Source organism: Lagopus muta, chromosome 5, assembly GCF_023343835.1.
Source record: "Lagopus muta isolate bLagMut1 chromosome 5, bLagMut1 primary, whole genome shotgun sequence".
Lineage (NCBI taxonomy): Eukaryota > Metazoa > Chordata > Aves > Galliformes > Phasianidae > Lagopus > Lagopus muta.
This window is the reverse complement of record NC_064437.1, coordinates 52,497,787-52,522,381: the sequence shown is the minus strand read 5'-3', so window position 1 is coordinate 52,522,381 and position 24,595 is coordinate 52,497,787. Positions and strand designations below refer to the sequence as shown.

At 50.2% G+C, this 24,595-nt stretch overlaps 3 protein-coding genes across 9 annotated transcripts in view; all 3 read right to left on the bottom strand.

Moving 5' to 3' along the window:
* The window catches only part of LOC125693098 (dynamin binding protein), a 30,046-nt gene extending 28,249 nt beyond the window's left edge, over window positions 1–1,797 (bottom strand). For both annotated transcript variants that reach the window (XM_048944568.1, XM_048944571.1), the window contains exon 1: window positions 1,728–1,797. The gene's annotated coding sequence lies outside the window, so the exon portion shown is untranslated. The remainder of the gene's footprint in view (window positions 1–1,727) is intronic.
* Window positions 1,798–5,145: 3,348 nt separating this feature from the next.
* CPN1 (carboxypeptidase N subunit 1) lies at window positions 5,146–11,735 on the bottom strand. The gene is made up of 9 exons (XM_048945078.1): window positions 11,376–11,735; window positions 9,291–9,487; window positions 8,997–9,152; window positions 8,727–8,909; window positions 8,071–8,182; window positions 7,785–7,924; window positions 7,473–7,572; window positions 6,565–6,683; window positions 5,146–5,411 (listed from the first exon to the last, which is right to left on the bottom strand). The coding sequence occupies exons 1-9, from the start codon at window positions 11,596–11,598 to the stop codon at window positions 5,280–5,282; spliced, it is 1,362 nt and encodes a 453-aa protein (XP_048801035.1). The 5' UTR covers window positions 11,599–11,735; the 3' UTR covers window positions 5,146–5,279.
* A 356-nt stretch (window positions 11,736–12,091) lies between these two features.
* Window positions 12,092–24,595, bottom strand: part of ENTPD1 (ectonucleoside triphosphate diphosphohydrolase 1) — a 32,373-nt gene continuing 19,869 nt past the window's right edge. For all 6 annotated transcript variants that reach the window (XM_048945070.1, XM_048945072.1, XM_048945073.1 and 3 more), the window contains 9 exons: window positions 23,337–23,470; window positions 22,852–22,969; window positions 22,046–22,196; window positions 21,077–21,236; window positions 19,931–20,167; window positions 19,133–19,393; window positions 18,591–18,707; window positions 18,247–18,384; window positions 12,092–18,144 (listed from right to left, as the gene is read on the bottom strand). In XM_048945070.1, the coding sequence (XP_048801027.1) occupies window positions 17,938–18,144; window positions 18,247–18,384; window positions 18,591–18,707; window positions 19,133–19,393; window positions 19,931–20,167; window positions 21,077–21,236; window positions 22,046–22,196; window positions 22,852–22,969; window positions 23,337–23,470 (1,523 nt within the window). In that variant the 3' untranslated portion in view covers window positions 12,092–17,937. The remainder of the gene's footprint in view (window positions 18,145–18,246; window positions 18,385–18,590; window positions 18,708–19,132; window positions 19,394–19,930; window positions 20,168–21,076; window positions 21,237–22,045; window positions 22,197–22,851; window positions 22,970–23,336; window positions 23,471–24,595) is intronic.

The following is a 24,595-nucleotide window of genomic DNA, read 5'->3' as shown; positions in this document are numbered from 1 at the left end:
AGCTTTGCTCTTTGTCCTCCCTTCACTCCTGTTCTATGCTGCTTGTTATCTCCAGAGAAATTAAATCCCCAAGGAGAGACTGTTGATACTCGATATCATGTCGACCTATGCCCTGCAGAGCCTCTTGGTGCTCCTGAGAAGGAAAAGTAAAAGATGTGTCATGCAGAGCTAGGGTTGAGCAATCACTACAGGGTGATTAGGAAAATACTTTTAGGAAATCATCAGTTAATAGAGTGAAGTGCTGTGCAAAATTCCAGGTGCCCCACCTAGACACAGATCACCACCTCTACAAAGTCCGTCAGAACAGCCATTCCCTGCACTCATACTACTGCTGCATGTTGAACCGAGATTCTGTGGGCAGCTACTGCACCTGGTGCTCTGTGGGGATCACACCTTCCTGTCCTGCACTGCTCAGTTCCTCCTGCCACGCTGTACCTCAAAAGTTTTTCTACACGTTTTTGATGTCACTAACCCTAAGTGGAACAGTAACAGAGTGGGCGCCAGGCATTAGGGAAAAGGGGCACTGAGAGAGTCTGGAGAGAGAACTGAAACCGTTGTCCTAGTTAGAGCAGTGGATGTCATGAAACAAACAGCAAAATAAGGCAGCTCAGAGATGTGAGCTTTAAATGTGCTACAGAGGGCTCTGAAAACACGCAGGACACATTTGAACACAAGGCTAAGCACGACTCACAGCCAGAGGAGTGAGTCAAGATGAGGGGGATGATGGTGACGTCTCTCAGCACAGAACAGTACAGCTTCCGAAAAAAACCTACAAATTCTGCACCTAAACTCTTCCAGGCCTTTTGTGAAGGTAACAACAGAATTGCAATGGAAGGAGAGGAGAAAATGGCAGAGGCCAGGGGCAAACAAGCTACTTTGGGCAAAACTGAAAATCATGGAAACATGAAAAGCCCGAAAACAGATGTTACTTGCAGTGTATTACACAACTTAAGGCTTCCTGGGCACTCTGCAAGGAGAATGAGATGTTTAAGGAGCACGCTGAGGGCAGTACTTCCAACAGCAGAAAGGAAGCAGGGCTCAAAGGCCGGACAGCACTGAGGACCAGCTGAGGCACTGCCAGAGGGTCAGCACCAAAGCTGCACTTTCCGAAGCTACTGAGAATGCAGCAAACGTCCATCCCCCAGTGAAGGCAGCAGAGGTTCACCTCCAGTACGAGCAGTGCTGAGGGACAGGCGCTAACTGGAGCGAGAAGTAGTAACTTCTCCCAGAAGATGCTCACGGAGGGACAGCTGGGAAAGGCACAGCTCTGGGGTTTTCCCTCTCCGCGTGGGAACACCAGGCCGCCCCTCATCGTGCCGTCACCGCTCCGGGTGTTGAAAAGAGACAGCCCCGCGCCGTTCCCGCAGGGCCCACCGTGCACGGGCACCCACCGGCTGCAGCCTTCCGAGCTGCGAGGCCGCTCCGCCAGAAGGCACGGCGGGAACGACCCGTGCGGCCCCGCCGTGCCCGCGCAGCCCGGCTGTACCCAAAGCCCCTCCGTGACCCGGCCGGCAGGACAGTCCCGCCCCGGCAGCAGCACCGCGACCGGCGGGGCAGCACGGCAGAGGCCGAGGGCCGGAGGAGCGGGCGCGGAGGCGCAGCGCGGTGCCGAGAGGCCGCGCGGGGGCCCGGCGGAGGCGAGGGCCGAGGGGCGCGCGGGGCGGGGGCGGCCGACTCTCCGGGGGCGGCGGCCGGGCTGGGCCCGGCTCTCCACGGCGGGTCCCTACCTGCTCCCGGCCCGCTCCGGCCCTGCGGGTCCCGCTCCCTCCTCCGCCCCCACCTCCTCTCGGTCCCGCGGCCGAGCGCCCCGCCCGTCCCCGAGCCGGCCCGTCCCCCAGCGCCCGCCCGGTCTCGCAGGGCCCCGCCCGGCCCTGCGGCCCGCCCTCCTGCCTCCGCGCGGCGTGGGTGTGCGGGGCGGCCGCGGTCGGAGCTGTGCCCTCTCACGGGCGGCGGCGGAGCGGCGGGTTCGCGCGGCGTGCGTTCTCCGTTGTGCTGCCAGAGCACCGAGGTGGAGAAAAACGACCCGCAGCCCGTGCTAGCATGGGGTGTTTGTGCGGCGCGGGGGTCCGGCACCGCTGGGCCCTGGCTACTTTTCCTTGCTAGGCCAGAAAAAGCCTTCATGTCCCGTGGGTACGGCACCACGCTGCATGGCCTCACGTCCCAGGGCAGTTTGGCACAGGTTTGAGCGTTTAGCTACACTTCTCCATGGCAACCAGAGCTGGCCAGCAGCGAGGAGCAGGGCTGTGAAAGTTGTGTCGGGCATGTACGAGCTTGGAGCTGGCTGCCTGCCTGCTTCGTGGCTGTGCAGCGCTGAGCTGCTGCAGGGTCCTGCTGCACGAGGACCGGGTGCTCTTCCTGCAGGTATGGCCCTTGTGCGTGCTTTGCTGCAGCTAAAGAATGACAGCAGCCCCTGCCAGGGGGTTGCACACAAGAACATGGGGTGAGCAGTCTGAGAGTAAAAGGAGCTGGCCACTGTGCAGTGCTCCTTGGGAGGTCTCAGTGGGACCAGTGTGAGACATGGAGATCTGAACTGCATACTGTCAGTGAGGAGCTTGATGCAGCTCTGCAGTGTTCTCCAGAGTACAATAAAATGACCCCACAGGTGTCTGTATTCACAGGGCCATGGGAGCACCGCAGAATGGGGCTAACGACAGGTGGCAAGTACAGCAGCATCCCTTTGCACAGCCCTTTGCAGGCAGAAGCAGAATTAGTCTGAACTAATAGATGCCAAGATAGAAATAACGCCATCCAAGCAAGTCTTTTTCTGGAAACTAAGCCCAAACCCAGCCCCGCATATCACAACAGACCCTGAAGCTGAGAACCCCCAGATTTTCCCACTAACTTCTGTATTGGGCTGTATGCAATTGGGCAGAGCCATGTCCCTCTTCTCCCTTTGCCTCTGTTCTTATATGGTGGCTCTGAGCTTTTCATTGCTATCCTCACTTCCAACCTTATCCTTGGCTTTGAGTCTGGTTTTGTTCCAGCGTTCCAAGAAAAGCTACGCACTTAAAAAAGGCTTGTATATTTTTATCTGTGAGATGTGTCTCCCTGCATGCCTCCACTTCACAAACTGTTCTTCATACAATCACCATTTCTAGCTCTCTGATTTAACCACAGTATTGCTGGAGAGTTCATCCTCCCCGTGCTCTTGCAGCTTCCTAGGTTAGTGCAATCACCAACCCACCTCTGCTGACATTTCCAGCAAAGGTGTCTCACTCTTCCTGGAGTTCAGCTTTTTTGTATCTTCCCTTTTTCTGCCTACTTTGTGCCAGCCACATCACACACACTCAGATCCCACCAGCCACTCCACTGGGGCTGCTGCTCAAGCTAGGATCCTCGCAGCCTTGCTTGCAGAAAATTGCCCTAAAAGGGTCAGGTTGGGGCACTGCAGCCTGAAGGTAGGATGTGAGAGGAGGAGGTATGTGAACTCCCAGTGTCTGCAAGTGTCCCAGAGAGGATGGGGAGGGACCAGCTCCGTAATACAGACCTGCCACCTGCCATCACCTTGGCTGCAACCTTGAAGGATGTGAAACCACTGCACTGCAGATGTTGTGTCCAAAGTTTGTCCAGTGTTTTTACCTTCTTGCAACACAAGATGAAGTTCACAGCAAGCCTTGGAGATGCAGGCTGGACAGAGAGCTGTCTCGGAAACATTTTGTAACCATGTTTTCACGTGGAGAGCTTGGCCAGGGCCAAGTGGAGCTGTACCAAAATGTTCAACACTGAAGTATTCAGAGCTGGGAGGAGAATGTGCTGGACAAATCCCAGGCTGAAGAGGCTCTTTCACAACAATGTTAAGTCTTGTAGGAACTATTTCATAGGGCAAAAAGGTTTCCACAGAGCCTCTGGCTTCGCCATTGTGCCAACAGCCCCACAGCAGCCTGTAAGGTGGATGCTGCAGCTTTCTGTCCTGGCCAAGAGAAGACATTGCCCTCCTTCGCCCATACACCGGAAAGCAAGGGGAACTGGGTTGGTCTTACATTTTCTAGGACCACCAGAGGGCAACATGGGAGCACCCTGCAGCCAGCAACTTCTGTGACTGTGCTGGGTTGCTGATGGTGTGAAAAATTTAGAGAATTTGAATTCTCTAGATTTTATGAATGTGGAATTGGCCACCATCCCTGGCCCACAGTGACCTGCGCAGACTGAAACCACTCACAGCCATGGCAACATGTGCTACTGATTCTGGCACTTCTCTGTAATAGCATGAACAGATACCCTCTCAGGGATGGTTTGCCGTGCCTTTCCAAGAAAGGCTGAGAGAGCCTCTGTTAGCAGGCAGAGGTACAAGAGTGTGTGTACTGCTAGGGCTGAAAATGCCACCAGCAGCAGAGACAGGAGAGCATGTGACAGTGAGGAGTTGGACCACGTCTTCTCTAACTGAGCTGCAGTCCACATGCACTGTACCTGCACAATGCACTGCTGGTTGGTGTGCATCCACTTTTCCCTCCATTGATGGACCCAAAATTCAGTTTGTCTCAAAGAAATGACAAACCACCTGTCCTGCACACCTTCTATTGCTCATTAGCTCTCACCTAGCTGCTCCTTACTCAGACTAATAGCTTGTGTTGGCTGAAGCAAACCCTTCAGAGAGCCATCTGGTTTGGATCTGAAGCCATAGGGAGTCAGGATAATCCACTGCCTTTGTCAGCGTGTACCATTTCATCTTGTCTGACTATAAATAATCCCAATGAGCCACCAGGAAGTCCCATCCGCATGGCGAAACAGATGTGACATCACTCACCAGATGACCTTGGATCACCACGTCCCAGCGGTGCTGCATTCCTCCTTGTGGTGCTGCCACCCAGAATGAGTATTTGTCCCGCTGTGTTTGAAGCTGGACAAATAACTGCTTTAAAACTATCCTTCTCCTAACTATAGACAACTGTCCTTACCTGAGGGTGAAGCTCACAGCATGGACAAGCCAGGTTCCATGTGCCTGGATTGCAAGGGCAGAACTTGCTGCCTGGACTCATTCTTCCTGCCATGCACCAGTGTCTGAACACCTCATGTGGGCTGCAGTGACCAGAGTTAGGAGCAAAGGGAGCAGAGCTCTTCTGGATGGCCTGAGGGCAGGAGAGCATCTCCAGACACACTCCCCATATGCATTCTGTTGAGAATTACTTCACATCTTGCTCAGGGATTAAATATTTCCTTATTTAATAACCTAGTAACTTGGGCTAGTTTAATGGATTGATGGAAAGTTCACTGGCTGGAGTCTTCAGCCAGGCCCTGTACAAGGGCTTCCCTCCCTCTGCTCTCAGACAAATCTGTCGTCCTCATCTCTGGGTCCCCCGGCGCACAGCTCTGGGCACTACCTTCTTCTGAAGGGTTTTGTTGTTCGTGCGTGTGCCTGAAGCTTTCCGCTCTGGGGCCTTCTTCACCACATCTTGTTTGAGCTGGAAATGCACCTGTAGAAAGGATAACACCACCCATGTAGCAGTGCTGGCCCTGCAGGACCTGCACCTGCTGATGTCTTCCAATCTAGCTCTTGGCCAAGACAAGCACTGCTCAACTGGGGGCTCAATCAGCGTTGGGATACAATGGGAAATTGGTGCTGTGAAAGGCAAGTGGTTGAGTGGGGCTCCTTCTTCATCTTTTCTCACCAGAGAGCAGAGAAAATGCACTGCTTTGCATTTCTGTGAGTGTTTAGTACACAGAACAGCTTAGGACAAAACAGACCTTTTCAACTGCATCTCATTAGCTGAGTCCTGCTTAATCAATCTTTCAGTAATGACTGTTTCTGTTAGCTCCAGGCAAAAAGAAAATCCAAGAGAGAAACTTCCATCCAATCAAAACAGGATCAAACAAATGGCTGTGGGGTAGGGCTGGAACAAGGCAAACAAATCCCTTCATGGTAGGGAAGGGGCGGAGGTAAATGGGGACAGGTGGGCTGCGAAGTCAGACCACCAGGGAACAAAGCAGGTAATGTGGAGAAAGGAAGATCTATTACAAAGGAGAACCAAAGAGCAGGGTGCTTAATCCAGCAAAACAAAGGCCAGGGCTGGGCTCGACAGCTCTCTATAAATACATAGAGAAATAAATACCCGGGAAGAAGAGGAGCTATTTAAAGCACACTGTTGGCATGAGAACAAATAGGGATAAACTGACCATAAATAAATTTAGGCTGAAAATTAGAAGGTTTCTAATGCTGAGAAAAGAGCACTGGAAGGACCTCAGAGGCTGGACAGGGTAGGATGAAGAGATGGAGAAAGGGGAGACCATTACAGTGTAATTAAGGCAGAGCCTTACCAATGCGTGCACAGAGCACCAGACATTCCGGGATGTTGCAGCTGGGGGGCTTGCACCCATGCTCAGCAGAGCCTCTGTCTGAGGCCCCATTCTGTTCCCAAGGCAAGGGCTCACCATCCTCTGTTTTTATAACTTATTTCGGGTTGCATAGTCTGCTCTCAGGAGGGTCCTGTTGGAGCAGCAGCCCCGCTGGGCAGATGACATGGGAGCCAGCACAACAGCCCAGTGCAGCTAAGGCTGCTTGGTGAGGAATCGGGGGCACATGGCATTGCCTTCACCCTGGGAGCTGCTGGAGTCCTGTATCTGACTCACCAGTGAAGGTGCAGCTGGGCCCACGGTAGCTGTCACCGTTTGAGGCTGGTAGCCCTCTGCTGAGGCTGTGATGGTATAAGTGCCAGGCAGCAGCAGCCGGAAATAATCCCCCATCTCTCCTGAAACACAAGGTGAGAAGAGAAAGCTCTCAGGACGTGGAGAAATTGATATTCCAGCAGCACTCGCTCAGTGCCCATCCTTGAGGATGTGTGTCCTCCAAACTCCCAGCATTTTTTAGCCTTCTTTCTCAATCTGCTGGCAATGTGAGGCCAGATTTGTGCTGGCAGCCTGCAGGTGATGTCTCCCTAGAGCCACGCAGCAGAGGTCAACCCACAATAAACACCAAATAACAGTGCATGGCAGCATTGGCTGCACTGCTCTCGGCAGGGAGATGCAGATCTCAGTATTGCTGGTCAGACAGGAGCAGGCCTAGGGGCATCCACGGTTCCAGTCTGACTCCCTGTGCACAACACAACCCTTAATTCCCATCACATATAATTTGGCTGCATTTGGGTTACCAGCAGCTTTAATCTCCCATCAGATTGGCTGCTCCCCTGCTTGATTCTTCCCATGTAAGGAACACTGGGAGCACTTTGTGGTGCTTAGGAATGGGGGCTGACAACAGTGGGGAGCAGCATGTTATGGATTACTGAGAGAATCTGAGTATATACCCATCTAAGGAACTGCATGGGCACTACGGATCTGAGTCATGACTACAAGTAACCTGTGTCATTTCAACTGAGGTGGGTTCAGCCTGGTGGGAAGGAGGTGGAGGGAGACCTGGAGAAAAGCTGCAAGGATGACAGAGCCAAACTTCTGATACAGTGGGCAGGTTCACAGAGGGCAGCTTGGGAGCTGTGGGGCAGATTGAAGAGCACAGAAGCACCATGTGAGGACTGGAGACCCACCAGAGGTGACGTCATGACTGATTCCCTGGACAGAAATCACTGCTCCTGCAATGCCATTGTTGTTCTCGTCTGTAACCATCCCTTTGATGCCCTGGTGAATCTGTAGGGAGGGAGACAGTGCTGGGTCAATGCCCCTCTGATGCTCAGGAGGGCACTTCTGGGTGCTGGAGGAAGGCAGAGCTCTGGAAATGGCTCTACTTCTCCCTTTCCCTGGACGTGCTGGCTTTCCCCACCCCAGCGCTCTCAGTGCCTGCTGCTCCCCTGCCACCTGAACTGCAGGAGAGGGGTTCAGGTGCCAGATCATCTCCTCACCTCTTCAATGAAGGCAACAAGTGCCTCCCGGTTGGCCATCCACTGCCGCTCCAGGTCCTCCTTGGGGGGGAATTTATTGCAGCTCAGCTCCAGGGTGATCTCAAAGCAATTGGTGTAGAGGTAATTGAAGTCTTGCATGCCTGGAAGAGGAGAGCCAGTGGCCAGTGGAATGCAACATTCATCCCCATGTCCCAGCCCTTCTACCAGAATTGCCTCTCTCTCCTTTTCAGCCCCAGGATGTCTTGCCAGTCTGCACCCCACTGGGTCAGGTGCTGCCCTGCCCTACCTTTGCTGAGCGAGTACCAGGACGCCCCGTTGGTGATGCCATCAACAAAGTAGTCCCCACAGTTCCAGCCGCGGTGCATCCAGCCATGGGCATACGAGTATGTCTTGGCTAGCTGAAAGAGCATGGCCAGGAGAATGTGTATTAGGAAAGTTTGGGCAACTTGTGTTTCTGGCATCCTTTATGTCCTTCTCAAAGATTGCAGTTTATTTTTAGATATGAAGGCAGGGTTCAAATTCGGACAGTGGATCCAAAGCCTCTCCTTTGCATAAGACAGTTTGAAGAGCAACTGCTGTTTGAGTCTCCTACTGCACACTCTATAGGCAGTGGTACGGTTCAGATGCTGGCACAACCTCATTCTGCCAGCAGCCTTGTTATTTCATTGCATTTCTGACTTTGGAGGCTGTGTGTGGATTGCTCGCCTCCTCCCCAGGCTGCAGCCCTGCTCCCAGCATGTCCTGGCGAGCCCTGTGCTTCCCAGGAGGGCTGAGCTCCAGCTCACACTTATTTTTCTCATTAGCTGTTCTAATGCCTATTCTTGTGCTGGGTTTCTGTGTTTCCTAATGGAAGACTGAAGGCACAGTTCTGTGGGACATTCAAACAATGGAGAAAAAACACAGGCACAACCAGTGCTGTTGGGACCAGCATCCTGTCCTCACCTTCTGGAACAACTTATCATCAGGGGTGGGTGTGTTGGCCGTGCGCCGGTGGCTCCGGAACCGCTGGTCTTGAGACTTATCGTAGGGATAGTTGGCCACCACTGCACCGCCGTGCAGGTTGGCCGATAGCACAAAGTTGTAGCTGCCAATCCACTGGATCACAGCCAATGTCTCGGGCTCCACCTGGGGAGAGCAGAAGGGAAGAGCTGTGATGAGCATGTCAGTGCTATAGGAGGATGCTGCACCCCTTGCAGCACTGCAGGCCGATACCTGGCTCTTCCAGTTGTCGGGCAGTGGGATGTGATGGTTGGGCCCGCTGATTTCCCCACTGTAGTACATGAACGTGTTGAGGTCAGGGAAGTTGCGGTTCAAGTCCACCCCATTGGCATTGTTTCTCCCCGTCAAGTACCCACTGCCATCTGGGCCCTGTGGGGCAAAGGGCATTGTAGGGATGAGAATAGAGTGGGGCAGCACTGCCACAGCAAAGCAGACCTGCAGAAGCCCCCCATTTCGTAGGGTTTTTCTGCCCCTACCATCTGGAAGCAGCGCTCGCTTGCCTGGTACCTGGTTGGCAGCCACTTCGTACCCATCGGGGTTCATGGAAGGCATGATGTGGATGCGCGTGTCGTGCAGCAGTTGGATGACCCGCTCACTGCCCCGCCGGTACTCCTCACATAGGAACTCTGAGAGCTGCAGCAGCAGTTCACGGCCCAGCACCTCGTTCCCGTGCATGTTCCCCACGTACTTGAATTCCGGCTCCACTGGAGAGAGCAACACAGCAGTAGCACCATCAGCTGGGGCTGGAGAGCCCATTCACGCTGCAGGGAGCCCAGGGGTCCCCCTGTGAATGGCATAAGATGGCCTCTTCACTTGGAAAATGCAGAATTTAGTGAGGGATGGCTGAATGGTCCTCATGTGGGCTGCTCTCTGTTTTGCCATAGCCCAGGTTCACCACTGGGCTGCTGCTTGCCTCTGCAGTGGGCATGCAACCAGTGTTGGCAGAGTGAGAAATACTGGGAGAATTCACTTAAAAAAGAAGCCCAACTTTCACATGAAAGGTACAGACAGAACAGGGCATTGGCAGGCAGAGCTCAGGGATCTTGTTGCGCTGAGGTTTCAGCAGCGATTTCTGGGGTCTGTGACAACGTGAGAAAAAAAGTCACCTGCTCACTGGGTGCCTCCTGCTTCCAGACCCTAACAGTGTTTCCAGAACCCAGACATGCTTAGAGAACTCTACATCTTCCCAACCCAACCACACTGCCAAAACCTAACAATGCCTCCAAAACCCAACCACACTGCCAGAACCCAACTCTGCTCCAGAGCACAATAATGCCTCCAAAACCCAACCATGCCTCCAGACCCTGATGATGCCTCCAAAACCCAATCATGCCTTCAGAACCCAACCACGCCTCCAGACCCTGATGATGCCTCCAAAATCCAACCATGCTTTCAGAACCCAACCATGACTCCAGACCCCTACAATGCCTTCAGAACCCAACTATGCTTCCAGAACCCAACAGTGCTTTCAGAACACAGCAGTACTTTCAGAAATCTCAGTGCATCCGGACATGCTGAAGACAGATGCTAAAACAATCCTAGTTTTGGCACAAGATGTTGCTTTTCCATATTTGTTGCCAGTGACCTTTGGATTGCCATGCCTCAGCGAAGGACATTGCGGGTGGGCAATATGTGTTGACCTGGTTAGGTTTCAGGAGACTTGAGAACTGACTTAATTAGGTAATCCAGTTATTAAATCTATAAAAACATCTTGGGGTTATGTGCTGCCTTCATTTAAAAAAAGGTCTCAGCAGGGACTCCTCACATGCCTTGAGTCTGAAGCAGGACTTGTCAGCCTATACTGATACACAGATCCCTAAACATTATCCACACAGACACAGAAGCCTGAATTACTGCATAAAAGCCAATTGACTTAAAGTTTTCCTTTTCACAGTTACTTTCCACGGACTTCAAAGAAGCCTGCAGAGTCTAAAAGACACCATACATGTGGAAGTACCCAGAAGCAGGGCCACAAGTCCATGCTGCTCGGAGAACTAGGCACAGGTCGAGATGAACCTCTGCCCGGTGCCCTCCCGCAACCCTCCCAGCTGCAATCCTGTGGCTCTGCCAAAGCAAAGCCTGGCAGAGCATTATCAGAACTCTGGCAAAGGGACCACGCAGCCTGGATGTATGAGCCCCTGCTTTGATGAGCAAGCAAAGGTTTGAGAAGACAAAACATACTGCAGGAGGCAGGCAGAATCTTGCCCCAATCTCTGTGTGCTGCTGCCAAGGTGCAGCGGGGCCACTCGGCACCGGGTGGCGTGTCTGGAGATCTTCGGGGGCCCAGCACCACCCCGTGCAGCCTGGACAAGGAAGGATTGCACTCCTCCCTCCCACCTCTGCCTGGTTTTGGGGCAGAACGGGGCGGCGGGGCAGGTGGGTGCTGGGACGAGCTCTCCTGCGTCATCCTGCACTTATAAACAGAGCTGCGGCCAAAGTACGCGCCGGGGCCGCGTGCCCAAAGGCAGAGCTCCGGCACCGGGAGTCCCACCCGGGCAGAGAGGCGGCTCTTGGCCGTGCCCCCTGGTGCCGCGTGGCAGCGGTAGCGCTGTCGGGGCCGCCCCGTCCCGGTCGCCGCCTCACCGTACTTACGGGGTTCGTGGATGCCGGGGTAGTCGCTGAACTCCAGCACGTAGAGGTGGCGGCCCTCGACGCTGCGTCCGATGCTGTAGATGCGGGTGACGTACGGACACTCGCTCTGCACGCGAAACAGAGCCCGCACCATCTCCTCGTAGCGGTGGTGCAGGAAGCTGACGGCAGCCGCTACCTCGAGCAGGAGCAGGGTCCCGGCCAGCGGCCGCAGCCACCCCGCCATCGGCCCCCGGCTCCCTCCTCCCCGCCCGGAGCTAAAGTGCAAACTGGAACCAGCTCTTTCCAGTTCCCCCGCCAAGTGCCAGCCCCCTGCACCTGCGGACGGGGGGCAGCGGGAGCGGGGGCAGGGATGCTTCTCCCGGCCGCCCGCTGACTGCCCGCTCTCCGCCGTCGGGGAAGCGTCCAGAGTGCTGCTCACTCATTAACCGGACGGCAAACAGGACCCCGCGCCCCGGGAGGCGGCAGCGCAGCGCTGGAAGCGGGCGGAGAGGAGCGGGGGCTCCGCGAGGCCGCTTCGCCGGGAGGGAACGGGGCCCCCACGGCAGGGACGCGCCGTAACCGAGCCCCTGCGCGGGGGCAGAGCCGAGCGAGGCGGGGGCTTCACGGCGCGGGCGGTTCCCCCGGCCCCATTCCGAACAGCGCTGCTCTCCTGCCCCATCTCCTGGGGAAGAGGCGGTGGCACCTCGTCGGCACGGCTCCGGCTAGCCCCGCACGCCCGCGGCACGGCTGGGGCCGGGGATGAGGACAAGGACAGGAGCAAGGTCGCACTCTCGCGCCGTTCTGCCCGAGCAGCAGTCAGAGAGCAGCGCGAGGTGCGATGCTGCAGCACAGAGCTCTGCCATGCGAGGAGGGGACACGACGGTGCCCTCCGACATGCACCGGGCAGAAGAGAGCCCCAAAGCTTAAAGGCAACTGAAAAGGTCTGGCTATGAACAGTTGCAGAGCGATTCTGGATTTAGAGGAAGCCAATTCCCCTTCACCTCTCTGCCAGAGACGTTCTTGCCCAAGGGTGTGCAGTCATCTATGCTGCTCTGCCCATGGATGGACGCAGTGTTGCTAAAACACTCAAAACAGCAGCTTTGCTGCTCTGTGATGATAACAAGGCATCCCTGCTCATAGCTTCAATGCAAGCAGTGCAGGCTGCAAAGATAGTAGTTATCATACTAATGCCTTCTTCCAGCTTAGCTCCATTCCACCACTTCCCTGTTTGCCATTCAGCCTCAGAGCAACTCACATTTAAGCATAGGATCAGCATCACAACGTCTTTTGTTAGTTAATGCAAAATGGCCCTGGGGTTGCCAGCTCTTCCCTGTACTGATAGGCAAGGAGAAGCAGCAGAGACTTGTGGGGCAACTGTAAGCAGGATTTGGTGGGGCAGGGCAGGCTGAGATAGAAGGGTGCTGCCAGGGGACACATGGAACAGTGCACACTTTCCTATGGAGATGGATGACACTGACGTGGGGAACAAGAAAAAGAAATGGCAGAATGCTGGATCCTAAAAAAGAGCTGTGAGCAAGATTTGGGGTGGGCGGAGAACACATCTCACGCATGATGGGTCTGGAAAATTAGTCAGCATTATCCATAACACAGGCGTGGAGGCAGCCCACCAGCAGGCAGCAGGTTTGAATCAAACAAAAGGAAATAGCTCTGCACACAGTGCACAATGAAATTACCTCATCAAAGCTGAGAGTTTAATGAGAGCAAAAGGGAATAGGATGAAATCACAGGGAACATCCACGGGCATCCACAGCTCGGATAACTACACAGGGCCAGATGCAGGCATTTCATCACACATCCAACACATTAAAACACTGATGGAAGCAGAAACAAACAACATAGAACATAGAAACAACACAGGAAGTAAACAAAGACATCATTTGGAAAATGCAGCAAATACATCTGGGACAAATCATCCCCTCTCCCCAGATGTTCAAAGACACAGCAACTTTGAAGCAGAAGGGGGAGCACGAGCAGGAATGTGTTGTGCCACAGCAGAGAAGTGGAGATGAATGCAATTCCTACATTCCAGCCCTTAACCCCACTGCTCCTCTGCTCATGCAGGTGACAGGATCCTGGCCTTGGACAGATCTCTTGTGGTGCCTGAGATTTCATTCTGGCCATCTTTTTACCAGAGAAAGGCTGGAAAATGTGAGGAAAATTCAAGATAAGAGCTGCATGAACAAACTGGGGAGGGTGCACACTGGAAGAAAAATGAGTGGTGACAAGCATGTTTACCTTGGCTGGGCTGCAGCTGCGTGCAGACAAAGCTGCGGCCCTGAAGCAAGAGGTACAGCCTTGCATCCTTCACCTGTTTTGCAGGGATGATCATGAAGGCACTGTGCCAGTGGCGCTGGGGTGAGAGAGAAGGATGGCAAGGACAGAAGAATGCAGGCCTGCAGTGTGGCGGGGGGAAGGGGGACAAACTGCTTTGGAGAGATCAGGATAAAATGAAGCCAAGAAAAGACGAGATTTTGGCACTAGGTGCCTTCCAGGCACCAGGAGATAGGAAAGGACACGGTGCATTGCTATGCCGGGAGGGAATGCTGCCCCTCCAGCCACCAGGAGCTCCAGATCTGACACAGAAAAGCAGTGAGCAGCTGGCAGCAGAGGAAACCTCACCTCAAGACTTTTCCATCTTCTATGCCAAAAGCTTCATCCTACCCCTAGGTCATTCCCATCTTCTGGAAAGCAGTCCGAGAGCATCACTGGCATGGGTTAAGAAGTCTTTATTGTGATAAGGATACAGAGATCGGTGCGTGTATCAGAATAAACTGAGACCCATTTCACCAGGGTGAAGCCACATGAATTGCACAGCCGAGTGGCAGGGCACAGAACTGCTGTTCTCAGCCCATGCAGAGGGGAGGGCTGGCTGTATTGGGTGAGGAATGAAGGGTACTTCTTAAGGTCTGCTGCGGAGTGGGCTGCTCTCTGCAAGAGGGGTGGGAAAGCTGCATCCACCCAACAGCTTTCTCTTCTCTACCCCAGAATGTCACTGATAGTTTTGCCTCTGACCCAACCCTGAGGTGAATGGGAGAGAGCTTGTGGGTGTGGAAGTCATCAGTCCCAGAGGAGTCAGACTGCTCCTGTGCTCAGCCAAATGAGCAAGTCATCTACAAGGAACCTTCCCAAACAGTACTGCTCAACATCCTAGTGCCATGCTCAACCCCTGTGCCATGCCACTCACCCTGCCGCACCTCTCACGGCTCCTGGTGATAAAACACAGGGACAGGAGAGACCAGGGATCTGGACAGCCCAGTGGAGCTGAGTAGCATATAAATATATTCAAGACAAGAATGTGTGGTGTTAAAATATGTTTTAACCCAGAAGAGCAAAACTGAACAGGAGCTAGGAGCTGGAAATTAAAGCCAGACTCTAGCAAATCAGAAATAAGGCACAGATATTTATCAGAGAGGCAGATCAACTGTATTAACAAAAGAAATGATATGACATTACTAACACCGGACATGTTTGGAAATTCCCCCCGCTACCTTTCATAGTATTCATGGTGGGTGAAGTCCTTGAGTGACTCTGGAACATACACTTGAGCCATACACTGCTGGGTCAGACACAGCACAGAAGCAAGGAAATTGACATTCGTTAAATCTCATAACTGACCCAGGGTTTTGGGCAGCTTCCACAGACAGAACCCTGCAATGGCAGAGGAGGTTGTTGAGAAGAGCCATACCTTTTGCTGGGAAGGCTCAAGCACAGCCAGTGAGTGATACGGGTCTCGCCACAGTAGGATGCCCTTGGCCAACCTATTCCTGGAGCCTCAGCTTGCTTGGTGGTTTAAATGGCACAGCTGGTATCCCCTTAGAAATACTAGTTCTGAGGATTGTCTCATAAATGTGTTCTAAAAGTCATTAACTTTTAAAAATAACATAATTAATATATTGCATTTCTCTCCTTTGGGGCCTTTTACCTTTTGATTTGTCGCTGCTTTGTGAACAGAACAGAAGGAGAAAGCCATGATACCAGGCAATCACCTAACTGCAGAAGCAAAGGCTTACAATGGTAATACTGTGGTACCTGCAAGTAAAGATACAAAGCACTGCTGAAGCTTTTCTCACAGGTTCTGTACTTCAGCTCCTTTCCTCTGGCATAAACCCTTAGCAGGGACCAGAACAGCAGACTGGCACAGGCTCTCTCCATGCCAGTTTCCATGTGGATTTTCTGCATCTGTTTCAGAAACTTCCTGATGGATCTGCCAGACAAAGCTAAGCAGCACTGGCAGCTGCCTGCTCCGTGATGAGCTCTTCTACCTTCCTACCCTGACCAAAGATTATTGTTAAATCTCATCCTATATACATGTCCTTGGAGAAAATGACAGAAAGAAGGCTCCACATCTATATGAATTCCCACATCTCTGTGTTTGCAGATAAAACAAACTGGAAAAAGAACAAACAGCGTGGGGAAATGTCATTTGTGGGTTGACCTTGGTCATTTAGAGAAATGTTCTTAGAACAGTATGTGTTTCAGCAGAGCCAGGCAGAAGGCAAAACATCTCATGACAAAAGACTGATGCACACCACGAGACAGCAGCCATTCTGGATTGCCATGGTAGGAAAATAAGGCCAACTTGCAAGAGCTAAACTGAACAAAACAGCTCCTTATGAAACCTTAAGTGAACAGATCTGACCCTGAGATATATGAATAGGAAAAAGAGTACAGATCAAGAGAACAAGGGCTATTACTTTTATGTACAGTGTTAGGGCATCTACTACCACTTGCTGCTGAAACCTTTGGCATCCAAACTTCAGATGTACAAAATTGCATGGAAGTTGACTCAAGAGCTACGTGTGAGTCAAGACAAAGCACTTTACAGAATGAAGGTCAATATTTAATATGATACAATGCTGACTTCCAAGCACCAACAAGAATAGAAGGGATTTTGACAGCAAAGAGTTAGTTGTTTTGGAACTGGTGGATCAAGGTCCATCAGAAGCTAAGGCCAGCTAATTCAGAGCAAAAGACATTTTTGGAAAAAATGCCCTAACATCTTACCATAGGAGAGGGTATATTTTCCCCTTTACCTTCAGTATGTCATGGCTCCTACTCCAGGCATGAACTACAAACAAGTAGAGGACATTTTTCAGCCTGCACTATGTGGAAGAACAAGCTGGGAAAGCACAAAAGCCCTGAGCTCTGCATCTGTGTTTGCCCAAGGGAGAAAGCTTCATCCCTGTTGCATCTCCTGCTTTTCCTGCAACTTTGCTCAGGGAAACAGGTGAAGATGACCATGCCATGCCTTTCTCTCCACAGTATCTGCTTTCTTTTGGCCTCCAGCACACGTGTTTCATTAGGAGAAGAGATTTCTTAGATTACCTCCCAAGCAAATAGGTATCAGTGGTTTCCAATTGCCATAAAAATTGATTGCTGACTTACCTCTCTGTTTTAGACTACGGAATAGGTAACAGAAGAAAGTGATTCATAAACCTGATCAGTGGCACCATCTAGTTGTGCGCTAGAAGATGGGCTGTGGTAAGTGCACTTACAGCACCTAGGTGTTACTGTTTGGGGAGTAGCCTAAGCCACGAGGGAAAGAAAGGCAAATTTTCCATGCTTTCGCTGATGGAAAGAGAGGCTGTGTGTGCCCTCATGCTGGCTCTTACCAGCTGTCTTTTTATAAAGGGAAATGGCCCAAAAAACATTTTCCCTAGATCAGAGACTGCTGTATGATCAGCACAGTGACAGTGGATTGTTTTAATGGATGTATACGTGGAGGCACGCTGATCAGATCAGAGTTCCTGTAGATATATGTGCTCACTATTTGTCAAGAATCCTTGGCTAGGATGATGGCTTTTCCTATAATAATCAGCAATGTCTGGCTGGGAACTCATGTCTTGATGCACAGTCAACCTAGGGACATTGGAACGGCTCAGTGTAAGAGTGAGCCAGCTTTGGTCCAGCAAAAACATCAGGAAGACGTGGGGAAAGAGGCATCTTGCCACCTGTGAAAGGAGCAGACTGCTGCCAGAGCCCAGCTAAGGACCGATAACCACCAGCATGCTCAGTTTCTTCATTCCCATCCCTTCTTGTCCTAGAGTGACATTTGGGAGCATGACCAGCCTTTGAGGGCTAGCTGGCTACAAGTGACCACGCCTGGCAAGCAGAGGTGTGCTGGTGCAGTTTCCCTGCTGGAATGGCTCTTGGGAACAGCTTCAGCAGAGGAGGAGCTGGATCACCCCGTGTGATCACTCCCAAGAGCTCAGTGGCATGTGGGACCCTGAGATTACTCTTGCAGGAGCACTGGCTCCCAAAGATTGGTGCTGCTTTTCTCTTCATAACGCTATGCACAAGGCAATAAAAAAAACAAGCAGCAGAGTTTCAGTGAATGAAAATACGACCCATTCAAGAAGGGAACGCTCGCTTGTCTGTCCGTGGTATAGAGGTGGCGAGCCTGATGTCCCAACATCTGTCAGTGCAATTGAAACTTAAAAGAGACAAATGCCCTTGTTGTACACAGTCAGTAGCTTCAGAGAGAGGGACTCTGCACTACAGCCTGGTCTTCAGTGGGCTCCTAGCCCTGAGCAGCTGGGGTGCCTCTCCCTCCATAGTCTTCCTAGACTATCCCTTTCTGCAGGCACTTGGGCTTGTGGAAGAGAAGCAAAGCAAGCAGGATCACTGATACCAGCACAAGGGAGCACAGAACCATCAGCCCCACATAGCTGCTGTAGGAAAGAGGAGGTGCAGGAGGCTCCTCCGCAGGGATCATGTTGGTCAGGTTCAGCATGTAGCCCAGTGTCCAGCCTGCATCGCTGCTGCCAATCTGAAATGGAGAGGAGCAGAATCAGAGATGGAAGGTGCCAGGGCAGTATCATCCCTGTGGAAGATGGGCAAAGCTGTATAGCAGAGGTGGCAATCAACATACCTTTCCAAGGAAGTGGATCCTTTGCCAGTTCTCTGTAGTGAATCCATAGCCATTTTCCAGTAGAGAGAGGATGTAGGCTCCGGAGAAGCAGTATTCGCTCAGGTACTTTTCTTTTATTTGATGATACTGTAGCTTCACCTAGGAAAAGAGGGAGAAGTCACCAGGCTGCTAAACCTGTGTTCCTGCAGCTCCAGCTTGCACCTGAACATTCACTACAGGTGCTGTGGGAAATCTTCCTGTGCCTGCCTTGGAAATTACCCCCAACCACGCATCCTATTAGGAAGCATTAGCAACACTTGGGACTTGGGCAGTCTGCCCCACTGCAGAGAAGCAGCTCTGCTCACCTCATGCCAAGGCCGGGCGCAGAGTTTCTCAATAGCACTGGTCACTTCGTCCAGGGTGAAGGGGACATCATTTGTCAGGTTCAAAAAGTTCATCACAAAGTAGAAAGCAGAAAAGGCCTGAAAGAGAATATTTTAACCTGAGTAGGACAACAGTAATCCCACAAGACAGCTTTATTTAGAGAAACAAAAGAAACAGTCAGGTGAGCCGGCTGGCTTCAGTAATGCTCACACAGTTGTGCATGAATCACACTGGCCTGCAACAAGCTCTCCTGTCCCTGGTGCTGGCCATTGGGAGGGACAGCTTTAAAAATGAATCTGTAAATGAAGTACCACTGCCTCGTAGGCCGGTATCTACTATAGTAGCTCTTATATTTGTTGTCTTCACAGCCAGACAACAAAGACTATTTCTGTAGTTTCATGTCTAAAAAGTTATCTTGGAAATGAATTTCTGCCCCATCCGTGGATAATACGCTCCAGCATTGTTCTGAGTTTCTCTTCTTCTGATGGTCTGAATTACAGGGAGTTGAAGAATGCAAACCTACCCCAAAGTCCCCCTGTAATGGAGGTAGATATATCCCATTGAAGGAGCAGCTGGAGTAAGGACAGTTGGTTTTGTTAAAGAGATTCTGGATATTTCTTCGGCATTTTTCATAATTCCCCTCTCCTTCAATATGCAGCTGGCTGAAAGGGAATTGTTTTTTCTCAACTGACGTACAAGGGTTTTTGAAGAAATTATTGATACTTATAGTTCTCTGATATCCTTGGTGAAAGCATGGATCAAAGAGGCTGCCGTTCTCTGTGCTCTGAAAACAAGATTCACAAAAGCTGTTATATTTCACTCTAGAATAACACACTGGGAAAAAACCACAAGGAAGGGTGACCACAAGGCACTTGTCATGATACATCATGCCAAGACACACAAACACTGGGTCAAAGGTGAGGACAGACTTAAGGCTTTAGCTGTAATTTGGGACATGTGGCTACTGCTGCTTGCTCTGTTGCATTCTCCCTTTCAGACCTTAGGCAAGTTCCAGCCATATTTTCTGAAGCTGCTGTTGATTTGGGATTTTCTCAGATGGTGAAGCACCATCTCCACCATCTTTTTCGGACAAGCACAGTATTGCTGCTATCCCATGCCAATCAGTCAAGGCATCTCTAATTAATAATATCTTTGAAAATGTTGGCTGTCATCTGTGAGCATCTAACCAAACTTTATGGAGGATAACAACACTTTCCAAATCCAGGCTAAGTGATGCGACATTTAGCCAGGACACAGCAGCACCAGTACGTCAAAGCTGTGAGAGTCCAGGACCTCCACGTGCCACCCCAGATGTACTTGCCTGTAGGTCCCTGGCCAGTTTCTGTTGCAGAGCCTGGTCCTTTCCATAGCAAAGGAAGCTGTGTGTGTATACTTGGTAATCCTTGCCATAGAGGCGGAAATACAGCAAATTCTGTGGGGACTCAGAAGAGATTTCAGCTGGTACAAAGGTAATCTGTGTTGAGGCTCCTCCAAGGTCTAATGCTCCTGATGTCTCACTTATGGATTTCAGGGAATGTAGAAATTTTTTCCAGCCAGACTTGAAAAAAATTCAAAGCACAGATACATCAGGCATGGAGAAAATGTACTCAGGAACAAAAAGTCTTCGTAGAATAGTAGCAGAAGGACAGAATGCAGGAAAGGGAGTATGGCTTCAAGGGAGGCACGAGATGAGAACCAGAACAAGGTACAGGCTCAGAAGAGCACAAGATGGATCACATCCAAGTGTTTGCAAGAGGTTGAAGAACATGTAACAAAAACAACTGCTATATGAAAAATCAATTTACTGTTTCAGTGCCCAGATGACTTATAAACCTGATAGTAAAGAATCATCATCAAATACTGAAAAGTTTTTTTTTCTTTTTCTTTTAGCCTGGGTTGAAAAAGACCACAATGATCATCTGGTTTCAACCCCCCTGCCATGTGCAGGGTCGCCAACCACCAGACCAGGCTGCCCAGAGCCACATCCAGCTTGGCCTTGAATGCCTCCAGGGATGGGGCATCCACAACCTCCTTGGACAACCTGTTCCAGTGCACCACCCTCTGTGTGAAAAACTTCCTCCTAATATCTAACCTAAACCTCCTCTGTCTCAGTTCAAAACCATTCCTCCTTGTCCAATCAGTATCCACCCTCGTAAACATCTGTTCCCCTTCCTTTTTATGTGCTCCCTTCAAGTACTAGTGACGCTTTGCAGATATTTAATCAAGCACAGAAGTATTTTAGATCAGTAAGTGAGGAGGATGCTGTACCTGTGAGAAGTTATTGAAACGGTTGTTTTATTTCAGTGCTCTAAGACTACCTACAGTAATTGCTGATGCAAGAAGCACAGCATCCCCATCTGTGATAAATGTCTCACAGGGAGCCTCCTGAAACACCCTCATGAACGGCATGATTCATACAGCACTGCCAGCCAGTGGTTCAAATCTGGACTTGCCAGTGATACAATACCTGCTTGAAATTACCAAGCAAGTAGTTAATGGTGATCCATCCATAGGCTCCTTCTTCCTGACCGCTGATGATTCTGGCGCCCTGGAAATTGAAGGGAGCTGAGCGTAGTGTCTTCTCGACTGAGGACAAGACTTTGTCAGCTGCATCTTTATTTTCCAACCTGAATGAATGGAAGAAAGGATGGAGTGACTGCAGCTGACAGCCCTCAGCAGCTTATGGGCTTCACTCTGAGCGGATAGGCTGCAACCCCCCACCAACCGTCAGTTATAACATGACAGTCCTTCACATGGATACATCCAGCTGTAACTGGCTGTGTCTCTCGATCACGCCTTGACAGCACAGCTGCTACCAGCCCGGACACAGACACTGCAGTTGGCAGCAGGAATTGGAGCATAGCCCCTCTGCTCTCCTAGAGAACATTCCCTGGCAAGGATCACCCTGGGGAGATCCTTTTCACTTTTCACCATTTCATAAGAGACCATGTCTTATGATATCCCAGGGGTTTTGCCCAGACAAAACACATGAAATTAGCTCCCTGATCCAGCCAGGTAACAAGTCTGAGTCACCCCAAGAAAAATCATAAATTTAAACTATATAAAGTTACCTTAGTTTTGGTGATTTCAGGCCAAGTCGAGGTATGTAGGGAGTTAAAACATGACAGGGCACAAAAACTGTGGGTGAAATCTATTACTAGACTGTGAGAGATGTTTGAACAACTTCTCCAAGTAGCAGTTTGGGCATGGCTATGCTTTATAGTGTCTGTGGTGCTGGAGAAAATGGAAGAGGGGAGCAGGTGGAAACAGACCTGCCAGGCAAGTGGGGAAGAGTCTGGGGAGACTAGAGGTCCAGAGAGATGGAAATCTGGACACAGCACCAACTTGTAGCATTTCCAATGACTTCACTGCAGAGACACCGCTTGGTATCTATGGTGCTCTAAGGTGCAAGGGAAGGAGATGAACACTGCAGTACCTGAGGAGCCGCATGCCAGCAGTTGCTCCGAGGTAGACAGGTGTCTCTCGATGCTGCTTTGAGGGAATCACCTCTTCTGCTTGTCGGAGGCACTGCACCAGAGAGGGACCTGCCTTCTCTGTAGCCTGGGAATAACCTGAGATCCCTGGGCCTGCAAGAAATTGGAAGACTTCATTGCACCATCTCCAAGCGTAACCTGTGAGGGCTGTCATGAGCCTTGTCCACTAAATAATATCACTAGCACGAGCAGCAACAGATTTAACCACCCCATTTCTAGGTTTAAGAAACCCTAAAGCATCAGTCATTCCTCTGACAAAAGCTGTGACTGACACCATCCTTTATGCCTTCCAAAACCATTACATAGCTACATAGCAATTAAATATTAAAAAAACAAAAAAACAAAACAAAAAAAACCCCACAATATGCTTAAGTTTAGTAACCTTGTCACTTTTTTCCTTTAAAATGAGATCAGAGTGTCCTCCTTTATCACTGATGTTTATCAGTGCTTCGGCAAGGGTACACACAGAAATTGCATTTTGTTGTTGTCAAGTACAACCCTTAGTGTAGTTCTTTCCACAAAGCATTTAACTCTGTGCATCCCCAAATGAAAGGAAAAATGGACCCAACTTTTCTCTTTGGAAGTTCAAGCAACAAGTTCTTAGCAGGAAGCAGCGGAATATACGTTAGTTCACAGATTTAATGCTGCTGTCACTATTGGTCAGTTCTCCAAATTTCATCTCCACCACCTTTTTGCCACATTCTCTTTCCAATTCATCTCCTTTCACTGCTTCCTTCTTTCCTCTTACCTTCAACTTTACACACCTCCACCTGCTGCACCACTCCAGTGTCATTCTCCTTCTCTGCTGGCCACTCATACACATACAGGTTTGTGTGGGACGACCCCGCATCTAGCACAATCCCATACTGTGGACAGAACAGATCCTGTCATCACACCTGAGCCACTGAGTTGGATAGAGCATATACATGAGCATGGGCAGAAATGAACAGCAAATCTGGCAACTGTGGGGACATGCCACGTCATTACTCTCCCCATGCAGTGTTTTGTTCTAAGTTTTCACTTAAGGGGATGAGAGCAGTAGCAAGATTGTAAATGATTACTTAGGAGATGGTCTCTTGTGAAGGCATATCTGTTTTGATCAGATTGCTTAAGATGCACGGAGCCTGAAAGGGAGATCAGACTGACCCAGCAGGGACAGCATGTCCTTGAGCACCATGCATGCCTAAACCTCTGCTTGGCTTGTTTTTCTATAAGAGCCTCAGCTTGTAATACCTTGACGTTCTTCGGAAGTGGCTGGTTTTGGGTCACTGCTACAGCAATTAAAGCAATTGCAGCCAATGTGGAGAGAAATCCGAGTATGAGTAGAATTTTCCTTGTTGTGGACATCTTTGGTTTGCTACCTGTGACTAGAGCAGAAAAAGGATGTTAGCATCCCTGTAACCCAACTTACCTCACCCCAAAAGTCTTCAGGCATGTTCCCGTGTTCCAAATACTGTTTGCATGGGACAAGCACCAGCTTTTTCCATTGCTCTGTCTTTGTTTCAATAACCACTGAGAAGCTGAAAGAACAGACTGCTAATTTAAAAACAACAAAGCTTAGCAGAGCCAAGAGCTTTAACCCCTGCCACACTCTTTCACTGTATACCTTGTGCCAGGTTTTTACAACATTAAAAAGAATTTACAACATCCTTGTCACTGGTAATGCATTTAAAAAGTCTAACGCTAACATTTCTGAATCACAGTTTAAGCAGTGCTGTCCTGAACTTTGGCAATGCTATATTAAAAAAAAAAAAAAAAAAGTAAATTAATTTTTTTGTAGTTTAAAATACATTGTCAGCAGTAGAATTATTTAAAAAAGCTACTTATGGCTGGTGGAAATAATTCAGAACCAATATAGCTTTTGAGTTTTCGGAATATACTGATGGCCAGCACAGTGTTGCCTATTATTTTTTTCTACTTTGGCTTCTCCTTCCATCTCCCATGATAGAAATTTCAGTTCACAACTTAGGCTCAGTCACTTTAGTATTGTTTAATAAAATACAATCCACAACACAAAGCTCTAGACAAGGTATCTGCAAAAATATTTTGTAGACTTATAATCTAGCTGTAAATGGAATAGTTTCAACTATTGGCGCTCTAGTACCTGTTCTTTCTACTACATGAAATCTATTTCTACCCACACTGAAATTCCATAGTCAAAAGCACTGCTTGCCTTACTGCTCACATGGGTGCTAATTTGTCTTTTCCTAGTACACAAATTCTCCTAGAGATTTTTAGAAGTCTGTTATGGGTCATTCAGGGTGACAATACCTCCATGCAGGCAGAGATATCAACTACCTTCACTCTCCAAGAAGATAAAGTAACCATGTTTGCTCTGCATCTGTACAGCAGAACTTCAGTTCCAGAAGTTATTGATTCTCCAGTCCTTTAGGCAGTACTGGAGTAGTTCTCCAAATCCTTCCAGGCACCCCACATCACAAATGCAAATATAAGAAGCATTCATGCTCAGAAGAGAACCACCTTCTAACCAC

Excerpts from the sequence above, each read along its gene's own strand:
- CPN1 (XM_048945078.1), bottom strand. The coding sequence starts at position 11,598 with ATGGCGGGGTGGCTGCGGCCGCTGGCCGGGACCCTGCTCCTGCTCGAG. Across the intron at positions 9,153-9,290 it reads ACGAAGTGGCTGCCAACCAG|GGCCCAGATGGCAGTGGGTA; the intron begins GTACCAGGCAAG and ends TTTGCCCCACAG. Across the intron at positions 5,412-6,564 it reads GCCCAGCTGCACCTTCACTG|GTGCATTTCCAGCTCAAACA; the intron begins GTGAGTCAGATA and ends TCCTTTCTACAG.